The 16,162-nt window shown below is 54.1% G+C and overlaps 5 protein-coding genes across 5 annotated transcripts; 3 read left to right on the top strand and 2 right to left on the bottom strand.

Moving 5' to 3' along the window:
• Window positions 1-32: 32 nt before the first annotated feature.
• Window positions 33-560, top strand: KRP23_9542 (ABC transporter B family member 2; the record flags this gene model as incomplete). The annotated part of the gene is made up of 1 exon (XM_067895108.1): window positions 33-560. One exon carries the CDS (start codon window positions 33-35, stop codon window positions 558-560), a length of 528 nt encoding a protein of 175 aa, XP_067742726.1.
• Window positions 561-3,091: 2,531 nt separating this feature from the next.
• KRP23_9543 (ABC transporter B family member 2) lies at window positions 3,092-7,543 on the top strand (the record flags this gene model as incomplete). The annotated part of the gene is made up of 2 exons (XM_067895109.1): window positions 3,092-6,398; window positions 7,374-7,543. 2 exons carry the CDS (start codon window positions 3,092-3,094, stop codon window positions 7,541-7,543), a joined length of 3,477 nt encoding a protein of 1,158 aa, XP_067742727.1.
• Window positions 7,544-8,103: 560 nt separating this feature from the next.
• KRP23_9544 (uncharacterized protein) lies at window positions 8,104-9,726 on the bottom strand (the record flags this gene model as incomplete). The annotated part of the gene is made up of 1 exon (XM_067895110.1): window positions 8,104-9,726. One exon carries the CDS (start codon window positions 9,724-9,726, stop codon window positions 8,104-8,106), a length of 1,623 nt encoding a protein of 540 aa, XP_067742728.1.
• A 710-nt stretch (window positions 9,727-10,436) lies between these two features.
• Window positions 10,437-11,252, top strand: KRP23_9545 (uncharacterized protein; the record flags this gene model as incomplete). The annotated part of the gene is made up of 1 exon (XM_067895112.1): window positions 10,437-11,252. The coding sequence occupies one exon, from the start codon at window positions 10,437-10,439 to the stop codon at window positions 11,250-11,252; it is 816 nt and encodes a 271-aa protein (XP_067742729.1).
• A 243-nt stretch (window positions 11,253-11,495) lies between these two features.
• KRP23_9546 (uncharacterized protein) lies at window positions 11,496-16,074 on the bottom strand (the record flags this gene model as incomplete). Its single annotated transcript, XM_067895113.1, has 2 exons — window positions 11,496-15,812; window positions 15,886-16,074. The coding sequence occupies 2 exons, from the start codon at window positions 16,072-16,074 to the stop codon at window positions 11,496-11,498; spliced, it is 4,506 nt and encodes a 1,501-aa protein (XP_067742730.1).
• Window positions 16,075-16,162: the final 88 nt, after the last annotated feature.

The following is a 16,162-nucleotide window of genomic DNA, read 5'->3' on the forward strand; positions in this document are numbered from 1 at the left end:
GCTGTGTAGACTGGAAGTTTCGCGTCTCCACCATGCCGAGACTGGACAAGATCAGCGATGAACTTCCGTACCAGCGCATGGAAACCCCTCGCGCTACAGCCGTGGACGTTAGTGACCCGGTCAAACCGCTGGCCACCGACAAAGAAGGCACCAACAGCGAGTCGGGCGGCTCCAATGCCAAGGAGTCAGGCCTTCGCGATGAAATGGTGCACGACGGACCTGCTTCTTTCAAGTTTGTCAAGCTGTACCGCTTCGCCACAGCTTTTGACAAGGTGCTGCTGACGGTTGGCATTATCACGACGGGGGCCAACGGCGCACTGTTTCCTTTGATGGCCATTGTTTTCGGCAACGCGCTGACGGGATTCACTTCTACGCCAGTGGACATGGACTCGGTGAATAGCGCGGCGCTCGACTATTTGTACATCGCCATCTTCATGTTCTTCACAGATTACGTTTCGTACGTGGCGTTCTACTACAGTGCGGAGAGGCAGATGAAGGCCTTGAGGAGTGAGGCTCTCAAGCACATGCTGTACAATCCTCGACACTGCCAGTGTCATTGACGCGGAGAAGGAGGACGAAGGCGTCATTCCTGACTCCTGCAAAGGCAAAATTGAAGCCGTAAATGTCAACTTCACGTACCCGAGCCGTCCCGAGGCGCAGATTCTGCGTCATGAGGAGCAGCAAGGCGCGAGTTGGAGAACGATCTTTCGGGTACGAAGTTGTCTCGTTCAGTGAGTGCTGTGTCGGCGAAGACGGACATTTCTGTGAGCGAGATGGAGAAGAACTTCCCGGACAAGAACCCGTTTGGGCTCATAAATATATTGAAGCTCCACAGATGGTTCATAAGTGAAGCAGTCCGTAAAATCACTGACTCATTTTCCCAGTTAATCTCCAAAGGCAGCTTCTCAAACTTCAGCAAAAGCGCACACTTTAACATAACGGTCTTCTGGCTCGGTCCAACGCTTATCGTATTCTCCCACAAGGCTGTGACCTTCGACGCTGGTCATCTTAAAGTTCATCAACTGAGCCGGCTTCACAACGAAGTATACCACTACATTCGAGATCTGCGTTTGTGCCTGTTGTAGCTTCAACAGCACTTCGCTGAAATAGAAGAGCTTGAAATCATGCTTGTCCGATCGGGTCAACTGGACAAAAGTAACACTTCCTGCTTCCGAGTCGAAATACACCGCGTCGTAGCCTCCTTGGTTCCACGCAACAGGCTGCAACCATTTCTTATCTCCTTTGAGTTTTGGCCTTGGCTGCGCCTCCACTTCATCGCCCACCTTAAACTTCTGCTTCGGGTCGGCGCAGCTGCCGCCGGTTGGCAAACGGATCAGGTCTGCACGCACACTCCTCTCCTCCCAGCCTTCATCGTAGTGAATACCGCACGTGCCGTTCGAATTGCACAGGAAAATCAACCCCCGGTAATATATCTTAAGCTTGTCCAACCTTTTGGATCGTTTTTTTGAATTGAACTGAAGGACGCTCGCGTGGGGCAGATATTCTTCACCATTTAGAGTTTGTTTATCGCATCACTGTGGAACTCACCAAGGCAGTATGTGGCCAGTTCAGCCTTGATCGCAGCAGACCTGATCGCTCTGTTTATTATACTCTTCACCTTCTCCGTGGTGTATTGAAACATGAACTGACACGAGGCACCGGCATAGTAGAACTTCAAAGCAAAGACATGTTTCCTCTCGTCTTCTCCGCTTAACTTTTCATCGTCATCGCCTTCGTCATTCACTTCAGACGTACTCGTTGCGTCAAATTTGTCCCTGACTGTGGCATAGCAGTCTTTATCGTGAATGGCTGCGAGATACTCCTCTTGTATCCAGGAATACATGAAATACGGCTGGATCTTGGCAAGAGCATCATCTTCATCGTTCCTCTTCCCGAATAGACCATTGAGGAGCGAATAACCAATCTGTCATCATCGCGGAGATTAGCCAATACCCGTGTGAGTTTGCTCTGCATTGATTCCATCCAGACAGACGAAGATCTCTTCTCTGGTCGACTCGGGGAACGCAAAACGTTGATAGTTCTTCAATAACCCAAAATTCATTGATACCCACAGCCAAGCACGTGTCCGTTGAGTTACAACTCGCATGAATCCAGACCACGTCCCATTCCTCGCGATTCAAGGGAGCCGCAAAAGCCAACGTGCACGCAGATTTGCCCGTTCCAGGGGCCCCCCACAATGTACGATTTGACGTTCTTCGCAACTACTTCATCCTTCAAATACCGCCACAGATCGCGCACTTGAGAGCGACAGTACAGCATCAAGCCCCCCTCCGATTTCAAACCGCATTTGGCCACCAACTCAGCTGGCAGCGTCACATAGGCCTTCTCTGGGAGATCAATCCGAGGAACTGCTCCAAACGAGGCCGTTTGCTTGGCAGAAACGGAATCTTCACCAACACGTGGATTTGTCTCGCCTTTGGATCCAAGTCTCCAGTCATATCACGCTCCTTTCTCCGACGATGACGCAGTTCAGCAGCAACACCATCTTCCCCTCGGACGCGGCAGGTTCTGGAAAGAGAAAGACGGCAGAACATGTCGGACCTGGTCGGCTCTCAATTTGATTGATGGCTACTTCTTGGACGGTGAGCTCCATTCCATTCGACAGTTCCAATTTCCACTCAAACCCATCTACCCCATCTTCCAACATGCATTCTTCGCCGCAGTTCCTTCTCGATAGCATTGATAGATTCGTGACAGCTAGTTGAAGCGACAAGCAGAGGCTAGTGCATCGGCTACAACGATCGATTTGAGTCACGCGACGCAGAGTTTCCCGAACATACACTCTCGTAGCGTACCACCGCTTTCGTGCTTGCCAAGCATCAAGACACAATAGCAGTAACAGTAGAGTGTTCATGCGGTCGTATGATTGCGAACGCTCGCCATAGACGAAACAATTTTGTTTATTCGACGCATCTGGCCTCGCTGAACACTGTCAAAAGCTGCGACTTTGATTATTCGACGCTCGAGCAGTCCAGATACCGCTAAAGCTCCGCGACGACCAAGTTCATTTTGCAATTCGCACACGTCACGTTCCTCTCGTTGTGTAGACTGGCACTTTCGCGTCTCCACCATGCCGAGACTGGACAAGATCAGCGATGAACTTCCGTACCAGCGCATGGAAACCCCTCGCGCTACAGCCGTGGACGTTAGTGACCCGGTCAAACCGCTGACCACCGACAAAGAAGGCACCAACAGCGAGTCGGGCGGCTCCAATGCCAAGGAGTCAGGCCTTCGCGATGAAATGGTGCACGACGGACCTGCTTCTTTCAAGTTTGTCAAGCTGTACCGCTTCGCCACAGCTTTTGACAAGGTGCTGCTGACGGTTGGCATTATCACGACGGGGGCCAACGGCGCACTGTTCCCTTTGATGGCCATTGTTTTCGGCAACGCGCTGACGGGATTCGCTTCCACGCCAGTGGACATGGACTCGGTGAACAGCGCATCGCTCGACTATTTGTACATCGCCATCTTCATGTTCTTCACAGATTACGTTTCGTACGTGGCGTTCTACTACAGTGCGGAGAGGCAGATGAAGGCCTTGAGGAGTGAGGCTCTCAAACACATGCTGTACATGGACATCAGCTGGTATGACAAGCATGACGCACTGCAGTTGTCGAGTCGGTTAACGGGAGACACGGTGAGAATCAAAGATGGCATGGGCCATAAGCTCGGCTACGCAATCCGGTACATGATTCAGTTCATTGTGGGCTTCATCATTGGCTTTGCGCGTGGCTGGGATATCACGTTGGTGATGGCGTGCGTTATGCCTATCATGGCCATCTCGCTCAGCTGGCTGATTAAGACAATGACAATCATGGCGGAGTTTGCACAGAAGGTGTATGCTGAGGCTGGTTCAGTCGCAGAGGAGACACTGGGATCGATGCGAACGGTGGCGTCTCTGAACAGTGAACACAAAGCGATTCAGAAGTTTGAGAAGAAGGTGTTTGAGGCGGAGAAGGAGAATATCGCACTGCACAAGATGTCGGCTGTCGTATTCTCGCTGTTCATAGCAAGTATCTACGTTATGTATTCGGCCGGTCTGTGGTATGGGGGATGGAAAGCTTCGAAAGGAAACACTACACCTGGAGACGTGTTCGCCGCCTTCTTCGGTGTTATGATGGGATCGACTTCGCTTGGCCAGATTTCGCCTAATATCACTGCTGTCTCCAAGGCTGCCGGCGCTGCAGAAGAACTCTTCGCTATCCTCGACACTGCCAGTGTCATTGACGCAGAGAAGGAGGGCGAAGGCGTCATCCCTGACTCTTGTGAAGGCAAAATTGAAGCCGTGAATGTCAACTTCACGTACCCGAGCCGTCCCGAGGCGCAGATCCTGCGTGACTACAACGTCACCATTGAACCCGGCCAGACGGTGGCGTTCGCGGGTGCTAGTGGCGGCGGCAAGAGCACTCTCATCGCGCTGATCGAGCGCTTCTACGACCCCACCAGCGGCACGATCTACCTGGACGGACGTGACGTGAAGACGTTGAACGTCAAGTGGCTGCGCTCGCAGATCGGCATGGTCTCTCAGGAGCCTGTGCTGTTCGCCACCACCATCTTTGAGAACATTGCTATGGGCGGTGACAACGTGACTCGCGACGAGGCCATCGCCGCGTGCAAGCTGTCGAACGCGCACAACTTCATCATGTCGTTGCCGGAGAGCTACGATACGTTGGTCGGCGAGAAGGGCGTGTCTCTGTCTGGCGGCCAGAAGCAGCGTGTCGCCATCGCACGTGCCATCGTGCGCAAGCCCAACATTTTGGTGCTGGACGAGGCCACCAGTGCTCTCGATAACGAAAGCGAGAAGATCGTGCAGGCGGCGCTGAACGACCTCATGGCCACGACGAACATGACGACGTTGGTGATCGCCCACCGTCTGAGCACGATCCGTCACGCCGACAAGATTGTGGTTCTGAACGAGGGTCACATTGTGGAGAGCGGGACGCACGACGAGTTGCTACAGATCGAGCACGGCATTTACCAGAACATGTATCGTATCCAGGAGCTGCGCTCTCATGAGGAGCAGCAGGAGGCCGAGAAGCGCGAGGCGGAGAACGATCTTTCGGGTACGAAGTTGTCTCGTTCGGTGAGTGCTGTGTCGGCGAAGACGGACATTTCTGTGAGCGAGGTGGAGAAGAACTTCCTGGACAAGAAGCCGTTTGGGCTCACAGATATATTGAAGCTCAACAGATTGGAAGCGAAATACTTCGCTATCGGGATGATCGGGACGGGCGTGGGAGGGATCGTCATGCCAGCGTCTGCACTACTGACCACAGGAATGATCACGTCCATGACGGAACAGTATGGGCTGTACCAAAGGTCTGGCGAAAGATCCCATCTGGCCACAATGTACAACGATGTGAAGCTGTACGGGATCCTCTTCCTCGTTGCTGCTGCGGTGATCGGGATTTTCATGTACATGCAGATCTATTGCTTCAAGTTCATGGAGGAGAAAGTCACCACGCACTTACGTACGGCGAATTTTAGGGGCTTGTGCCGTCAGAATGTTGGCTTTTTCGATGAGAAGGAGAACGCTACGGGTGCATTGACTGCCGACCTTGCCACGAACGCTACGAAGGTGTCCCTGCTGTCTGGAGAATCGCAATCCGGTGCTTTCCAGGCGGTGTTCACCTTAATTGCTGCTCTCGTCATCTCGTTCGGCTTCGGCAGTTGGCTACTCACGTTGATCATGGTGGCGCTCATTCCGTTCTTGCTTTTTGGAGAAGTGGCGCGAATGAAAGAGATGGAGACCAGCGGATTGATCTCGGATGACTTGGCAACCCCTGGTGCTCACGCGTCTGAGGTTCTCAGCAACATTCGCACCGTTGCCGCTCTGGGCATCGAGTACAAATCTGCGAGCGTGTTCGACGAGCTGCTGCAGGAACCTCTTCGCAAAGGCAAGAAGGAGGCACAGGTCAACGGTCTGTCGCTCGGTTTCAGCTCCTTCATCCTAATGGCGACAAACGCGCTCATTTTCTGGTTCGGCGCCAAGAAAGTGGACGACAACACAATTACCTTCACGGAAATGATGCGAACGATGATGGCAATCATGATGTCCATTCAGATCGTCAGCAGTGGGTCTAATTTCTTACGTGATGCCCCCAAGGCGTTCAAGGCTGGGTCGACCATCTTCGCCATCCGCGATCGAATCGCCCCAATCGACTCGTTCAGCACCGATGGTCTCCGGTTGGCTAAGATTGAGGGTCGACTCGAATTCAAGGACATCTCGTTCCGGTACCCGACGCGTCCCGAGATGAACGTGCTCAAGAACTACAACCTCACCGTGGAAGCAGGCCAAACGGTTGCATTCTGTGGCCCGAGCGGTGGCGGGAAGAGCACTATCATCTCGCTGATCGAGCGCTTCTACGACCCTGTAGTCGGTGAGGTGCTGCTCGATGGCCACAATATCAAAGACCTGAACCTGAACTGGCTGCGCAGTCAGATCGGACTGGTCGGACAGGAGCCCACGCTCTTCATCGGCACCATCGCCGACAACATCTCGTACGGTCTGGCAGAGCAGCCTAGTCAGCAGGAGATCGAAGAGGCCGCCAAGATGGCCAACGCACACGACTTCATCACGCAGTTCCCGGACGGCTACGCGACCCAAGTGGGGATGAAGGGCGAGCAGCTGTCGGGCGGTCAGAAGCAGCGTATCGCCATCGCGCGAGCCATCCTCAAGAACCCCAACATCTTGCTGCTGGACGAAGCCACGAGCGCACTGGACTCGGAGAGCGAGAAGGTGGTGCAGGAGGCGCTGGACAAGGTGGTGGCGTTGAAGCGGCGCACGACGATCGTCATTGCTCACCGGTTGTCTACGATTCGTCACGCTGACAAGATCTGCGTGGTGAGCGGTGGCAAGATCGCGGAGCAGGGCACGCACCAGGAACTGATCCAGCTCAATGGTATCTACGCGGGTCTGATAGAGTCGGCGTCGATGTAAACCTCCTCATAATGTCAACTCGCGAAAACTTACGTTGAATCTGTGAAGAGGGTGCAGGAGTACACTGTACCTGTAATAGAGCTTGTAGCTGTTCCTGTTGTTGCTGAGACTTGGACCTGCAAATACGTCCAGGGGAAACAAGAATCTTGAGAACGCGGCGTGTACTTAATCATCTTGCAACAAAGAGCAAAGTGTTTCTGAATATTTCCCCATTTTGTGAAAATCCCCTCTAACAACTGGCCGTTCGTTTTGGTAGTCGGACGGCAGCATTTCTCGTAGACATTACACGGCAAATGACGGCAACCCCACGAGAGAGACAAGATCGTGTTGAACGCCGCGGCGAACGCGCTGTGGGCACTGGTTAACTGGGCGAAAGAGACGAAGGTCTTCCTTCCTCTGGATGCGGCGCATCCAGCGGCCGCCACGCAGCAACTCGCGTACTTCACTGGATTCCTGGCGCACTCGCCGCCGATGTCCGCCGACGTTGCCCGTCGCATTCAGCAGGTGGCCACGACGACGAGCGCGGTCATCGTCGACAACAACTGCAAGATGACCGCGATAAGGAACGTGGCCAACGCGTTGTAGAAGCTGCCGCTGGAGTACTTCATCAGTCGCGACCCCATTAAAGCGGCGTCCGTGAAAACATTCGCGGTCGCTCCGTGCACTGTTCCTCGCTGTTCTCCCGCTTGATGTGCAGGAAGTTCTCGCGCAGGGGTATTGTCGTCTCCTGATGCACCTTGTCCTCGTCCATATCCTCATCGGACCCGTCATCGACACCGCTGCTGCTGTCCTGGGCTTGAACGCCGTACAAGCAACCGATATCACTTCATACACATCATCCAGTCGGTCCCCAATGCCATTGATGGCTACATCTTGCACTCATCTCCACACATTCTCCACCGCAGTCGATAGATCGTGACTCGGGCCGTCAAGTGAAGAAAATCCGTTAGTAGGTGCCTCGATTGACGATGGTGCATGATCCTGTACTGGTTCATTGTGGGCTTCATCATTTGGTTTTGCGTTGACTTCGTAGCTTGCACACAATAAGCTACAACAGCAAACACAGTAGACTTACAATTGCTCACGAGCTCGACGTAGTCCGTCAGATCTTCGTATGAGCTCTGTATTGAACGCAATGGATGACGCTAGATCATAGCGTCGGGGTTTTCCTCACAGAAAACCACGTAAATACGCTTCGAGAGGGCTCGCTGAACCCGAACGTCGTGAAGCTTGTCGCTGACTAAATCCTCTTTCTGCGCCCGCGATAATGTCGGGTCTCGATACGCGCGCATGAGGCTGTCGAACGTGGGAAAGTGGTCAAGAAGGCACTGCGCCTTGTCTTCACTCACGCCTGGAATCACTTGAAGCATTCGCAGCCACGCGTTCGCACACGCACTCGCAGTAGCTCCCGTACGAGTCACTCGGAACGAGTTACTCCGCGGTACGGACTCCAGGAACTCCTCGAGAGCAGACGCACGTGAATAGGACAAGACCATCTCGCGAGTAAGGAGTGCGACGTAGTCGGCCGTTGCATCCAGGTCACACGTGAACTTTGTGTGCGCTCCCATGTCCATAAACAACTGGAACGCCACCTCATGCAAGTCCGCGAAAGAGATCACCGGAGAGCTGGCAGCCGCATCCGACGTCTTTTTCTTCTGCTGCTGCTTCTTGAGATCGATGAGGGCGCGGTCCATCCCCTCAATAATGACGAAGAACTTGCTGGGCTCGTGCTCTTCAGCCTGCTGAGTCTTCGGTACCAACGTCTGCAGGTACCGTACAGCAGCTACCAGCTCCGTGTAGCTCTTGTGCTGCAGCATCGTTAGAACCGCGGCCGCCTCGTAGTATATCGCGCATGAAAAAAGCGAGTTCCCGTTCTCGCGTCGCTCCCATCGAATCACCCCCGGCATGATGCAGTTCAGTGCAGTCGCCACCGTAAACGGCACGGCTTTGCCGTTGTACACGTGGCTCTTCAACGCGTTGCGGATGCTGTCTCCAGCCACGGACGAATCCAGTGACGTCTCCATCTGCACCACCACCAAAGGAGCAGTAGCAGCACTCTTCCCACCGCTAGTAGCTCTCGACTTCTTCGCCCGAACAGGTGACGCTCTCGTCCTAATGTCCCCGTCCAGAGCTGCCACTTCTGCATTTCCACCATTTCTAGTCGTCTCGGAGTGCAAATCTCGTAATCGACCCGACAACCTCCGAGCGTTTCTGGGCCCTGCTCGATTCTCCTCTGGAAACACGCGACGTCTTGTGTTGGAGCTAATATTCGGCGACAAAACTTCTGGTGACTCATTTCCAGCGGTTGCGACCGGAACTTGATACACAAAAGGCGGCGGGGACTCGGACGGGGAATAAGAAAAGGAAACTTCCTCTTCAGGTGACTCATTTTCAAAGGTTGCGACTGGAACTTGATACACAAAAGGCGGCGGGGACTCGGACGGGGAATAAGAAAAGGAAACTTCCTCTTGGTGCGGAATGTAGCCATTTTGGGGAGATTTGGATGGCGGCGTGGTCAAGTCCACGACCGCCTGACCATCACTCTGTTTCTTCTTTTTCTTGGCTGGAGGAGAATTGCGCGGTGGGGTGATGAGTTCGATCACTTGGTTGCTATTGTCATTTTTCTTCTTCTTCTTCTTCTTGGAGCCGCTGTCGGGAATGCCCAGCTCCACGAGCATCGCGTCCAGCGCGTGGTCGTCCTCGTCGTCCTCGATGGAGTCGCGGGGACGTTTGCGGTGGCGCAGCGAAGGCGACGGGGTGCTGGCCATTTCGGCCAAGTGACTATTTTGTATGGGAATTTGTGAAGACAGTACAGTAACACCTCTATATAAGGTGTAACTATATTTTTGAATTTTGACGCCGGGGGTGTTTGCTAGGAGGCTTTTACTACTCTCCTACACGCACGATTTTCAGGTTGCTGTTGCGCTTCAGGTTCCCTGTGCATTCTCCTTCTTCCACGCGAGCGAAGCATTTCTCCAGATTCCTCACCCTGGACTCGAGAACGTCCATCCGTTCCATCGATATCAAGAAAAAATGAAAAAGTCGTGACTCAAGACGTTGTCAGGTCAAGGCGGCCAAATTGTTTGACCAGAGAACAAGGGTTCGAGGAAAGCCGCTATAAGACAACAGTAGCTCTCCCCATTCCAGAATCTGCGGCCTCAAGGAAAGATGGTGGAGTTCTCATAAATTTGTGCGATTGTTGGGAAGGTGGAAAAAGTGTTCAATGTGGAGGTCGAGGGTGGTGCGGCAGTGGCCAGGTTGAAGAACGTGATCAAGGCGAAGTACCCAGCGATAGTCACCTGTGACGCCAAGGACCTGCAGCTCTTCCTGGCGAAGAAGAGCAACAAGTGGCTGGATGAGGCTGAAGCGACAGCGGTGAACCTCGATAAAGGTGGGAAACTGCGAGGCTTCGGGGGTCAGTTGGATCCCGCGCTGTGGATCATGAACGCCAAGTACTTCGGGAGTGGATTTCCAGCTGATGGAGGGCCAAGTTCACGTTCTGGTGGTGGTTCCCAAGGTTTTGACTCCAGATCCCCAATTTCTTCGAATCCAGGAAGCACTCTTGCGTCACTTCTTGATGCGTGAGCCTGCACCGACGTCTGCACGAAGCCAATATTTTAAAGTGAGTCTAATCGCGACGTATCAGGGCGACGTGGCGACGTATCGGGGTGGCCGAATACTGCGGTGTATGTTGCTTATCACGGCACTTCCGTCGGAGGTGGTCATCGCCTCTCATTTGTTTCACCGGAGAAATGAGTTTCTCTCTGGTACTCTGATGTGCTTCGCCAACACTGATCACGTGAAAAATCGATTGCTGCTATTCCATCCGCTGAAGCAGACATTTGACCACTTCCAGATCAGTTCCATCTACTACAAGAGCGACAACGAGTTCCGTTTGAAAGTTTTTGATCCTTTATTGCGTCCACAGCGATTGTTCGCGCAGTTGGGTCGAGACCAGCGCAAAATGCTGCTTCAAGGACGAGAGCTGCCGAAAAGCTGGGAAAAGCGTGGTGCCAGGTCCGCACCTGGAACCGATTTTAACATTCAGACAACATTTGGCGCCATCGAAAACCAGCCACTGTGCTTCAGGTCCATGGAGCACCCCTACAAGCGCTGCTTGAACTTACAAGCCCGATTAGCGCGGAAGAAAGCAATCGAGGCGAAGTGGATTCAGCCAGATGAAGACGACTTTGAAGATTTTTGGTCGGAAGGAATGTCGTTGACTGAAAAGATGGAGTTCTTTCCGCACGTGGGGGCTAAAAGCTTCTCAATTTGCCAGTCCAACGACTACTGACCTCGTGCAGCTGAAGGTGGCAGAAAGAGAGGCGTTCAACCGATTGCTTCATCACTCTCGACGTGCGAACGTCCCTTGCAGGCCTATCAGACTCGAAAGTGGTAACGTTGGTGACATCTTCAACGTCTTGGAGACACTCCAAAGTTGCTTGTGAAGAACCGTATCGTAAATGAAGCTGAAAAAAGACTGCCGAAGTTCACCAATGGAGGGATAGCTAGGCCCGATTCGAGTGCCTTCAGCACGCTACGATGAGCGAGGTGTGGTTTCCGGACCTTTGGCAGACATGTGATCAAGCAGATAGGCGAATTGGGAGTGAATTGTCGGCGCATCGAACACTTCCGGGTGGTGAACCTCGCTCATTTTGCCCGTAATACGCGCCGTATCCGGGAACAAGAAGTTTGGTAGCGAGTCCCGCCGACGGGTGTTAGATCTTGGTGCAAGTGCAAGGACAGGCTGATCTCGCTTGTACTGAATGCCTTCCCAGGGAGTAACGATACCGTCGCTCTCGGCAGCAGCGTCGTGCAATTGGCGCATGAGATGCCAAAACCGCGCCCACACGAGCTGCGAAGACACCCCAACGTACGAGTTGCGTCTCCCCAGGAGCCCTGGCTGCTGCTGCTGCTGTGTAAACGCAAACTCCCGACGCATCTTCTGGAAGCCGACGTATCCGTCGAGAAGGCATTTCAAACAGCCGCAGCCTGCGCCCTCGCAGACACGCAGGAAGTGCGTGGGCGGCAGATCTCGCGCCAACGCTTCTAACGTGCCCACAAAGAATCCACGCACATGCGCCCAAGTAGCTTCCATGTCGGTCACCTCGTTCACGACACCGAATAAATCACCGTCTCCTTGCCACACCACGCGATCCAGCTCATGCTCTCGAGCAACTTGCAGGAACACTTGAGCATCAAGCTGTTCGCACTGCGTGCGGCGAAGCGTGTCGCTGTACATCAACAAAATGTCGCCCATATCACGCGATGCATCGATGCTGAGGACAATCTGCGTGAATTCGGCGGACGTTAACTGTCCGTCGCCATTCACATCGCCAGCACGGAAGGCATCCAGCAGGTGGCGCTCGCGTCGCACTTGCTCGAACCTCCACTCCACTACCACTAGCTGCAGTAAATGATCCACGTTGAGCACCTGCTCACCACTCGTTGACTCAGCTGTCGGCGCCGTAGCTGCCGGGGGTGGCAACACTGCCGTTGAGTTGCCCTGAGCTGCGATGGTCGCCAAGTTTTCACAAAAAGTCGCCACGGTCGTCTTACGCATGTCCCGGAAGCAGAGCTGCGCGATCTCCTGTGCTCGATCAACCGAGATCAGCCAGTTCTCTTTGTCTGGGACGCTGATCCGAGGGATCAACCGCGACCTCTTCGAGGACACAGGCGGCGTTTGCTGCGATATACTGCGCGAGTTGGAGTTCATGCCGCCGCCCCCATTGGCAGAAGAGGGCGTGGTGATCGGTCCAGGGAGATGGTTCGCCATCATGGTCGTAGTTAGATCTTCGCACACGATGCACTCGAGGAATTCCAGGTAGTTGGTCAGCTCCCCTTTTGGTGCTTCTTCGAAGCAGAATCTTGAGAAGTAGTCGACGCGGAGGTGCTGCGAGCGATAGGTCTCCAATGCGCACGAGAAGGCAAGCAAGTGCATGTCTGCAATTGTTGGCAGTCCGTAGCTGTGAAGGAAAGACTGGTACACGATCTGCGAGAGAGTTAACATCCGACCACTGCCGCGTGGGGTTGCGTAGGGAAGTCGCTGCTGCTGGGTTTTACGCCTTGCTGCGGTTAGCATCTCGCCGTAGGCATCCGCAATGATCTTGAGCACGTTTGCAAGCGACTTCTTGGCGAACTGGATGAGTTGGTCGGTGTTCATGCGCCACGACGTGATCAGCCCAGAAATGGCACGAGGCACAGCCACGCTGTTGATTTTCTGGTATCGCTCCTTCTTGCTGCTCTTACCAGTGTTCTTCCCGAGCAATGCAGTTAGCGTCAACGGCGTATGCTTCGTCGGTGCTGAGGTTCGCGAGGCTTCACGATCAGAAGTGACGTGAGATGCTCCAAGCGGACCGACGGTATCACCAGCTTCCTGGTCGGTGTCGAACGTCGTCTGACAGCCAACGTCCAAGCAACCAAGTCTCACGAACTCCTGCCATTCCATCGGTTCGGAAACAGCGTTCACAGCGGTGAGCTTGCGCTTCAGCCGACGGGACAGATTAATAGCTTGTTCCTGCTCCGTCTTATCGTCCCCAGTTGCAGCGGAGCTTGCGTCGCTATTCACTATATCAAGAGCGTCTTGAAGAAGCCCAAGCACCTGCGTTTCAGACCGCCGAGCGAGCAGCGCCTTCAACGCCTGTTGGATTTCAGGGCCTCCAGCTACTTGGGGAGAAGCTTGTTCTAGCTCTTCTTGAACGGGTGATGCCGCTCGATTGGCTGCGTCCTTTTCACCGGGTGCTTTGTCGGACGACGATGCAAATTTCGACAGCAACGCCGCTTTATCCGCATCACTAAGTTGGCTCAACATTTGCTGCAGCGTCTTCTCAGTCGATGCAAGAGTCGGCTGCTGTGGTGGCACTGCGGGTGGTGGCATTTTTCCATTTGCAAACGGCAGGAGAGCCTGCTTCAATGCAGCTACCCGCGCTGAGTTCTCCGTTTCGCTCAAGATGCATTCGATGATAACCTCCAGCCAGCGTATCTTCAGGTCTGCTTTCATGCCTGGCATATGTGTCGCGGGGTCGCTCAGATCTGGTGGCTTGTTCAATGCCGCCGTAGCGACATCCTTCAGGTCTTGAATCCTTTTCTTGTAGCTCTCAGTCGGGTGCTTGGCGTTGATTCGGTCCATCCAAGTAGCCTTCTCCTCCCTCGTTAGCATCATGAAGATCTTCTTGAGCATCTTCAAGCGAATTGCCGCAATGTATTCATGATTCACCTCATGCGGCGGGGAAGGAGGAGAAAAGGAGCTTCCTCCGCTCCCCAAATCCTGTATCACCGCCAGAGCCTTCGTCCACTGGCTATCGAGAGCAAATCGCGCCCAGCAGTTGTCAAGAAGTTGGCTGAATTCCTTCTCCTCCAGCGTCGACAGGAACGTGTTCGCCACCAGCTGAAGGAGCTGCGCGCTCGACAAGTTGTGGTGGCGCAAGTAGTTCATCATTATCATCTGGAACCGGTCAATGGAGGCATCCGCCGACTGCGACGAATACTGGCGACCATCGCTCGCGTCCTCTTCGATCTCAATATCGAAGTCAGCTGCGTTGAGGCTAGCCCGCCGCTGCTTCCGAGCTTTGCGCTCGTTCTCGTACTTCTCGAACTCCCTCGACAGCAATTGCCATTGAGCTTCGGTCAAGTAGGCCGCCAAATCGCTCACAAAGAAGAACTCCATGTCCGGACTCAGCAGCTTCAGAAAGAAAACATCCTTAGGACTCGGAGGGACGATCTGCTCACCTCCTACCGGCAGCTCTCCAACTTGTCCGGAGCACGTAGCGAGATACAGACGGAAGAGTGATTCGCCGGCATTTGGCAGGGTATCAACAACCAGCTCCAGCTGATCCATGCCTTCAGCAAAGCTCAAATGGTGCAGGAAGCACATCTTCCCATGGGTATCAAAGTGCTGGTAAACGTCACGGAACGAATCCGCCTCCACCAGATTCACGATGGCGCAAAGGATCATCTCTCGACCGCTGGCACTGAACGTAGCGGCGTTGTGAGTGATAGCGCGACAGATCTGCGCGCTTGTAGCCAAAGGCACGTGCACAGGGTAGTCTGGGTCGTCCACACCCGTGCCTCTTCGAAGCAGCAGCAGACCTTGTTGGCCCTGCAGTGCAGCCACTAGCTGGTCGAGCATCGACGAGTTGGTGGCGTAGACCTTTGCAATTCCTGCTTGGACGTGCGAGAACGGCACGTACTGGAAGATGCGCGCGACGTCGTCGATAGTTACCGCTCTTAACACGTTCGGGTCCGAAATACTTCGACTCGCGAGTAGTGTTCTCTCCAGCTCCCGCACGCGTTCGAAGTACGGAGTACGCGAGTAGAAACTCTGTACGAGCGCCCCCATCGCATCCGGTGACGTGGAATCTGCCACTGCAGCTTCGGGAAGGTAAATAGCGCCCTGAATTCCGGCTGACATTTTGTCCAGCAACGTCCTGTAGCAGCCGACAATCCCCGGCATTTTGAGCAGTGTGGCGCAGCACGCCGCTGCTTCCACTGCGTTCGGTCTTCCAGCCTGTTCCACATACGTCTCTTGCACCTCGTCCAGCTTGACCTCCGTAAAGACTGCAAACGAGGCGAAGTTTCCGCGTTCGAGCTCGTACGACCGGATCCACTCCTCAACCGTCTCGCCGGATGCCAGATGGGCACTCAGACGTTGCAACTGGATCACTTCGTCATCCGAGTCCTCAGGGCTTGTCGCTCCTTTCCCAGCACGAGGCGAACACGGAGCTGCTCCGTAGCGAGAAGGCGACGTCGCTGCAATAGAAAGGTGGCGCTGCTGGTGCGTATGCCGTGGATATCGCGGAGACTCGCTCTCCAGCGGATGAAGTCGCTCTCGAACATGCTTCTTGCGGCGAAAAGACTGTCGCGACACATTGGCAGGGTGAATGTCATGCTTGACGCTGAGATAAAAGGGATAGCACCGCTGCACGCACCTTGATGGAGTACGCGAGTCCGCTGCCCCCTTCATTCCACGCGTTCGAGTCACCCCCGACAGCTTCAGCAGATCTCGGACTCAACGCTTTCGGGGATGCTGGGATGTACGCGCGTGGACTGGAACCTGGCGATGCTGGAGATATGACGGACACCTTGTCGGAGCGTGATACAGCTGCACTGCCGCTCATTCCTGTCTCTCCTGTTCAAGATAACACGCTGCTCAACAACTTGACTCGTCCAGGCAGTTGGTTAGTTCAAAGGCGTTTCATCGTCTGC

Source organism: Phytophthora ramorum (assembly GCF_020800215.1).
Source record: "Phytophthora ramorum isolate Pr-102 chromosome Unknown Phyram_PR-102_s0008, whole genome shotgun sequence".
NCBI lineage: Eukaryota > Oomycota > Peronosporomycetes > Peronosporales > Peronosporaceae > Phytophthora > Phytophthora ramorum.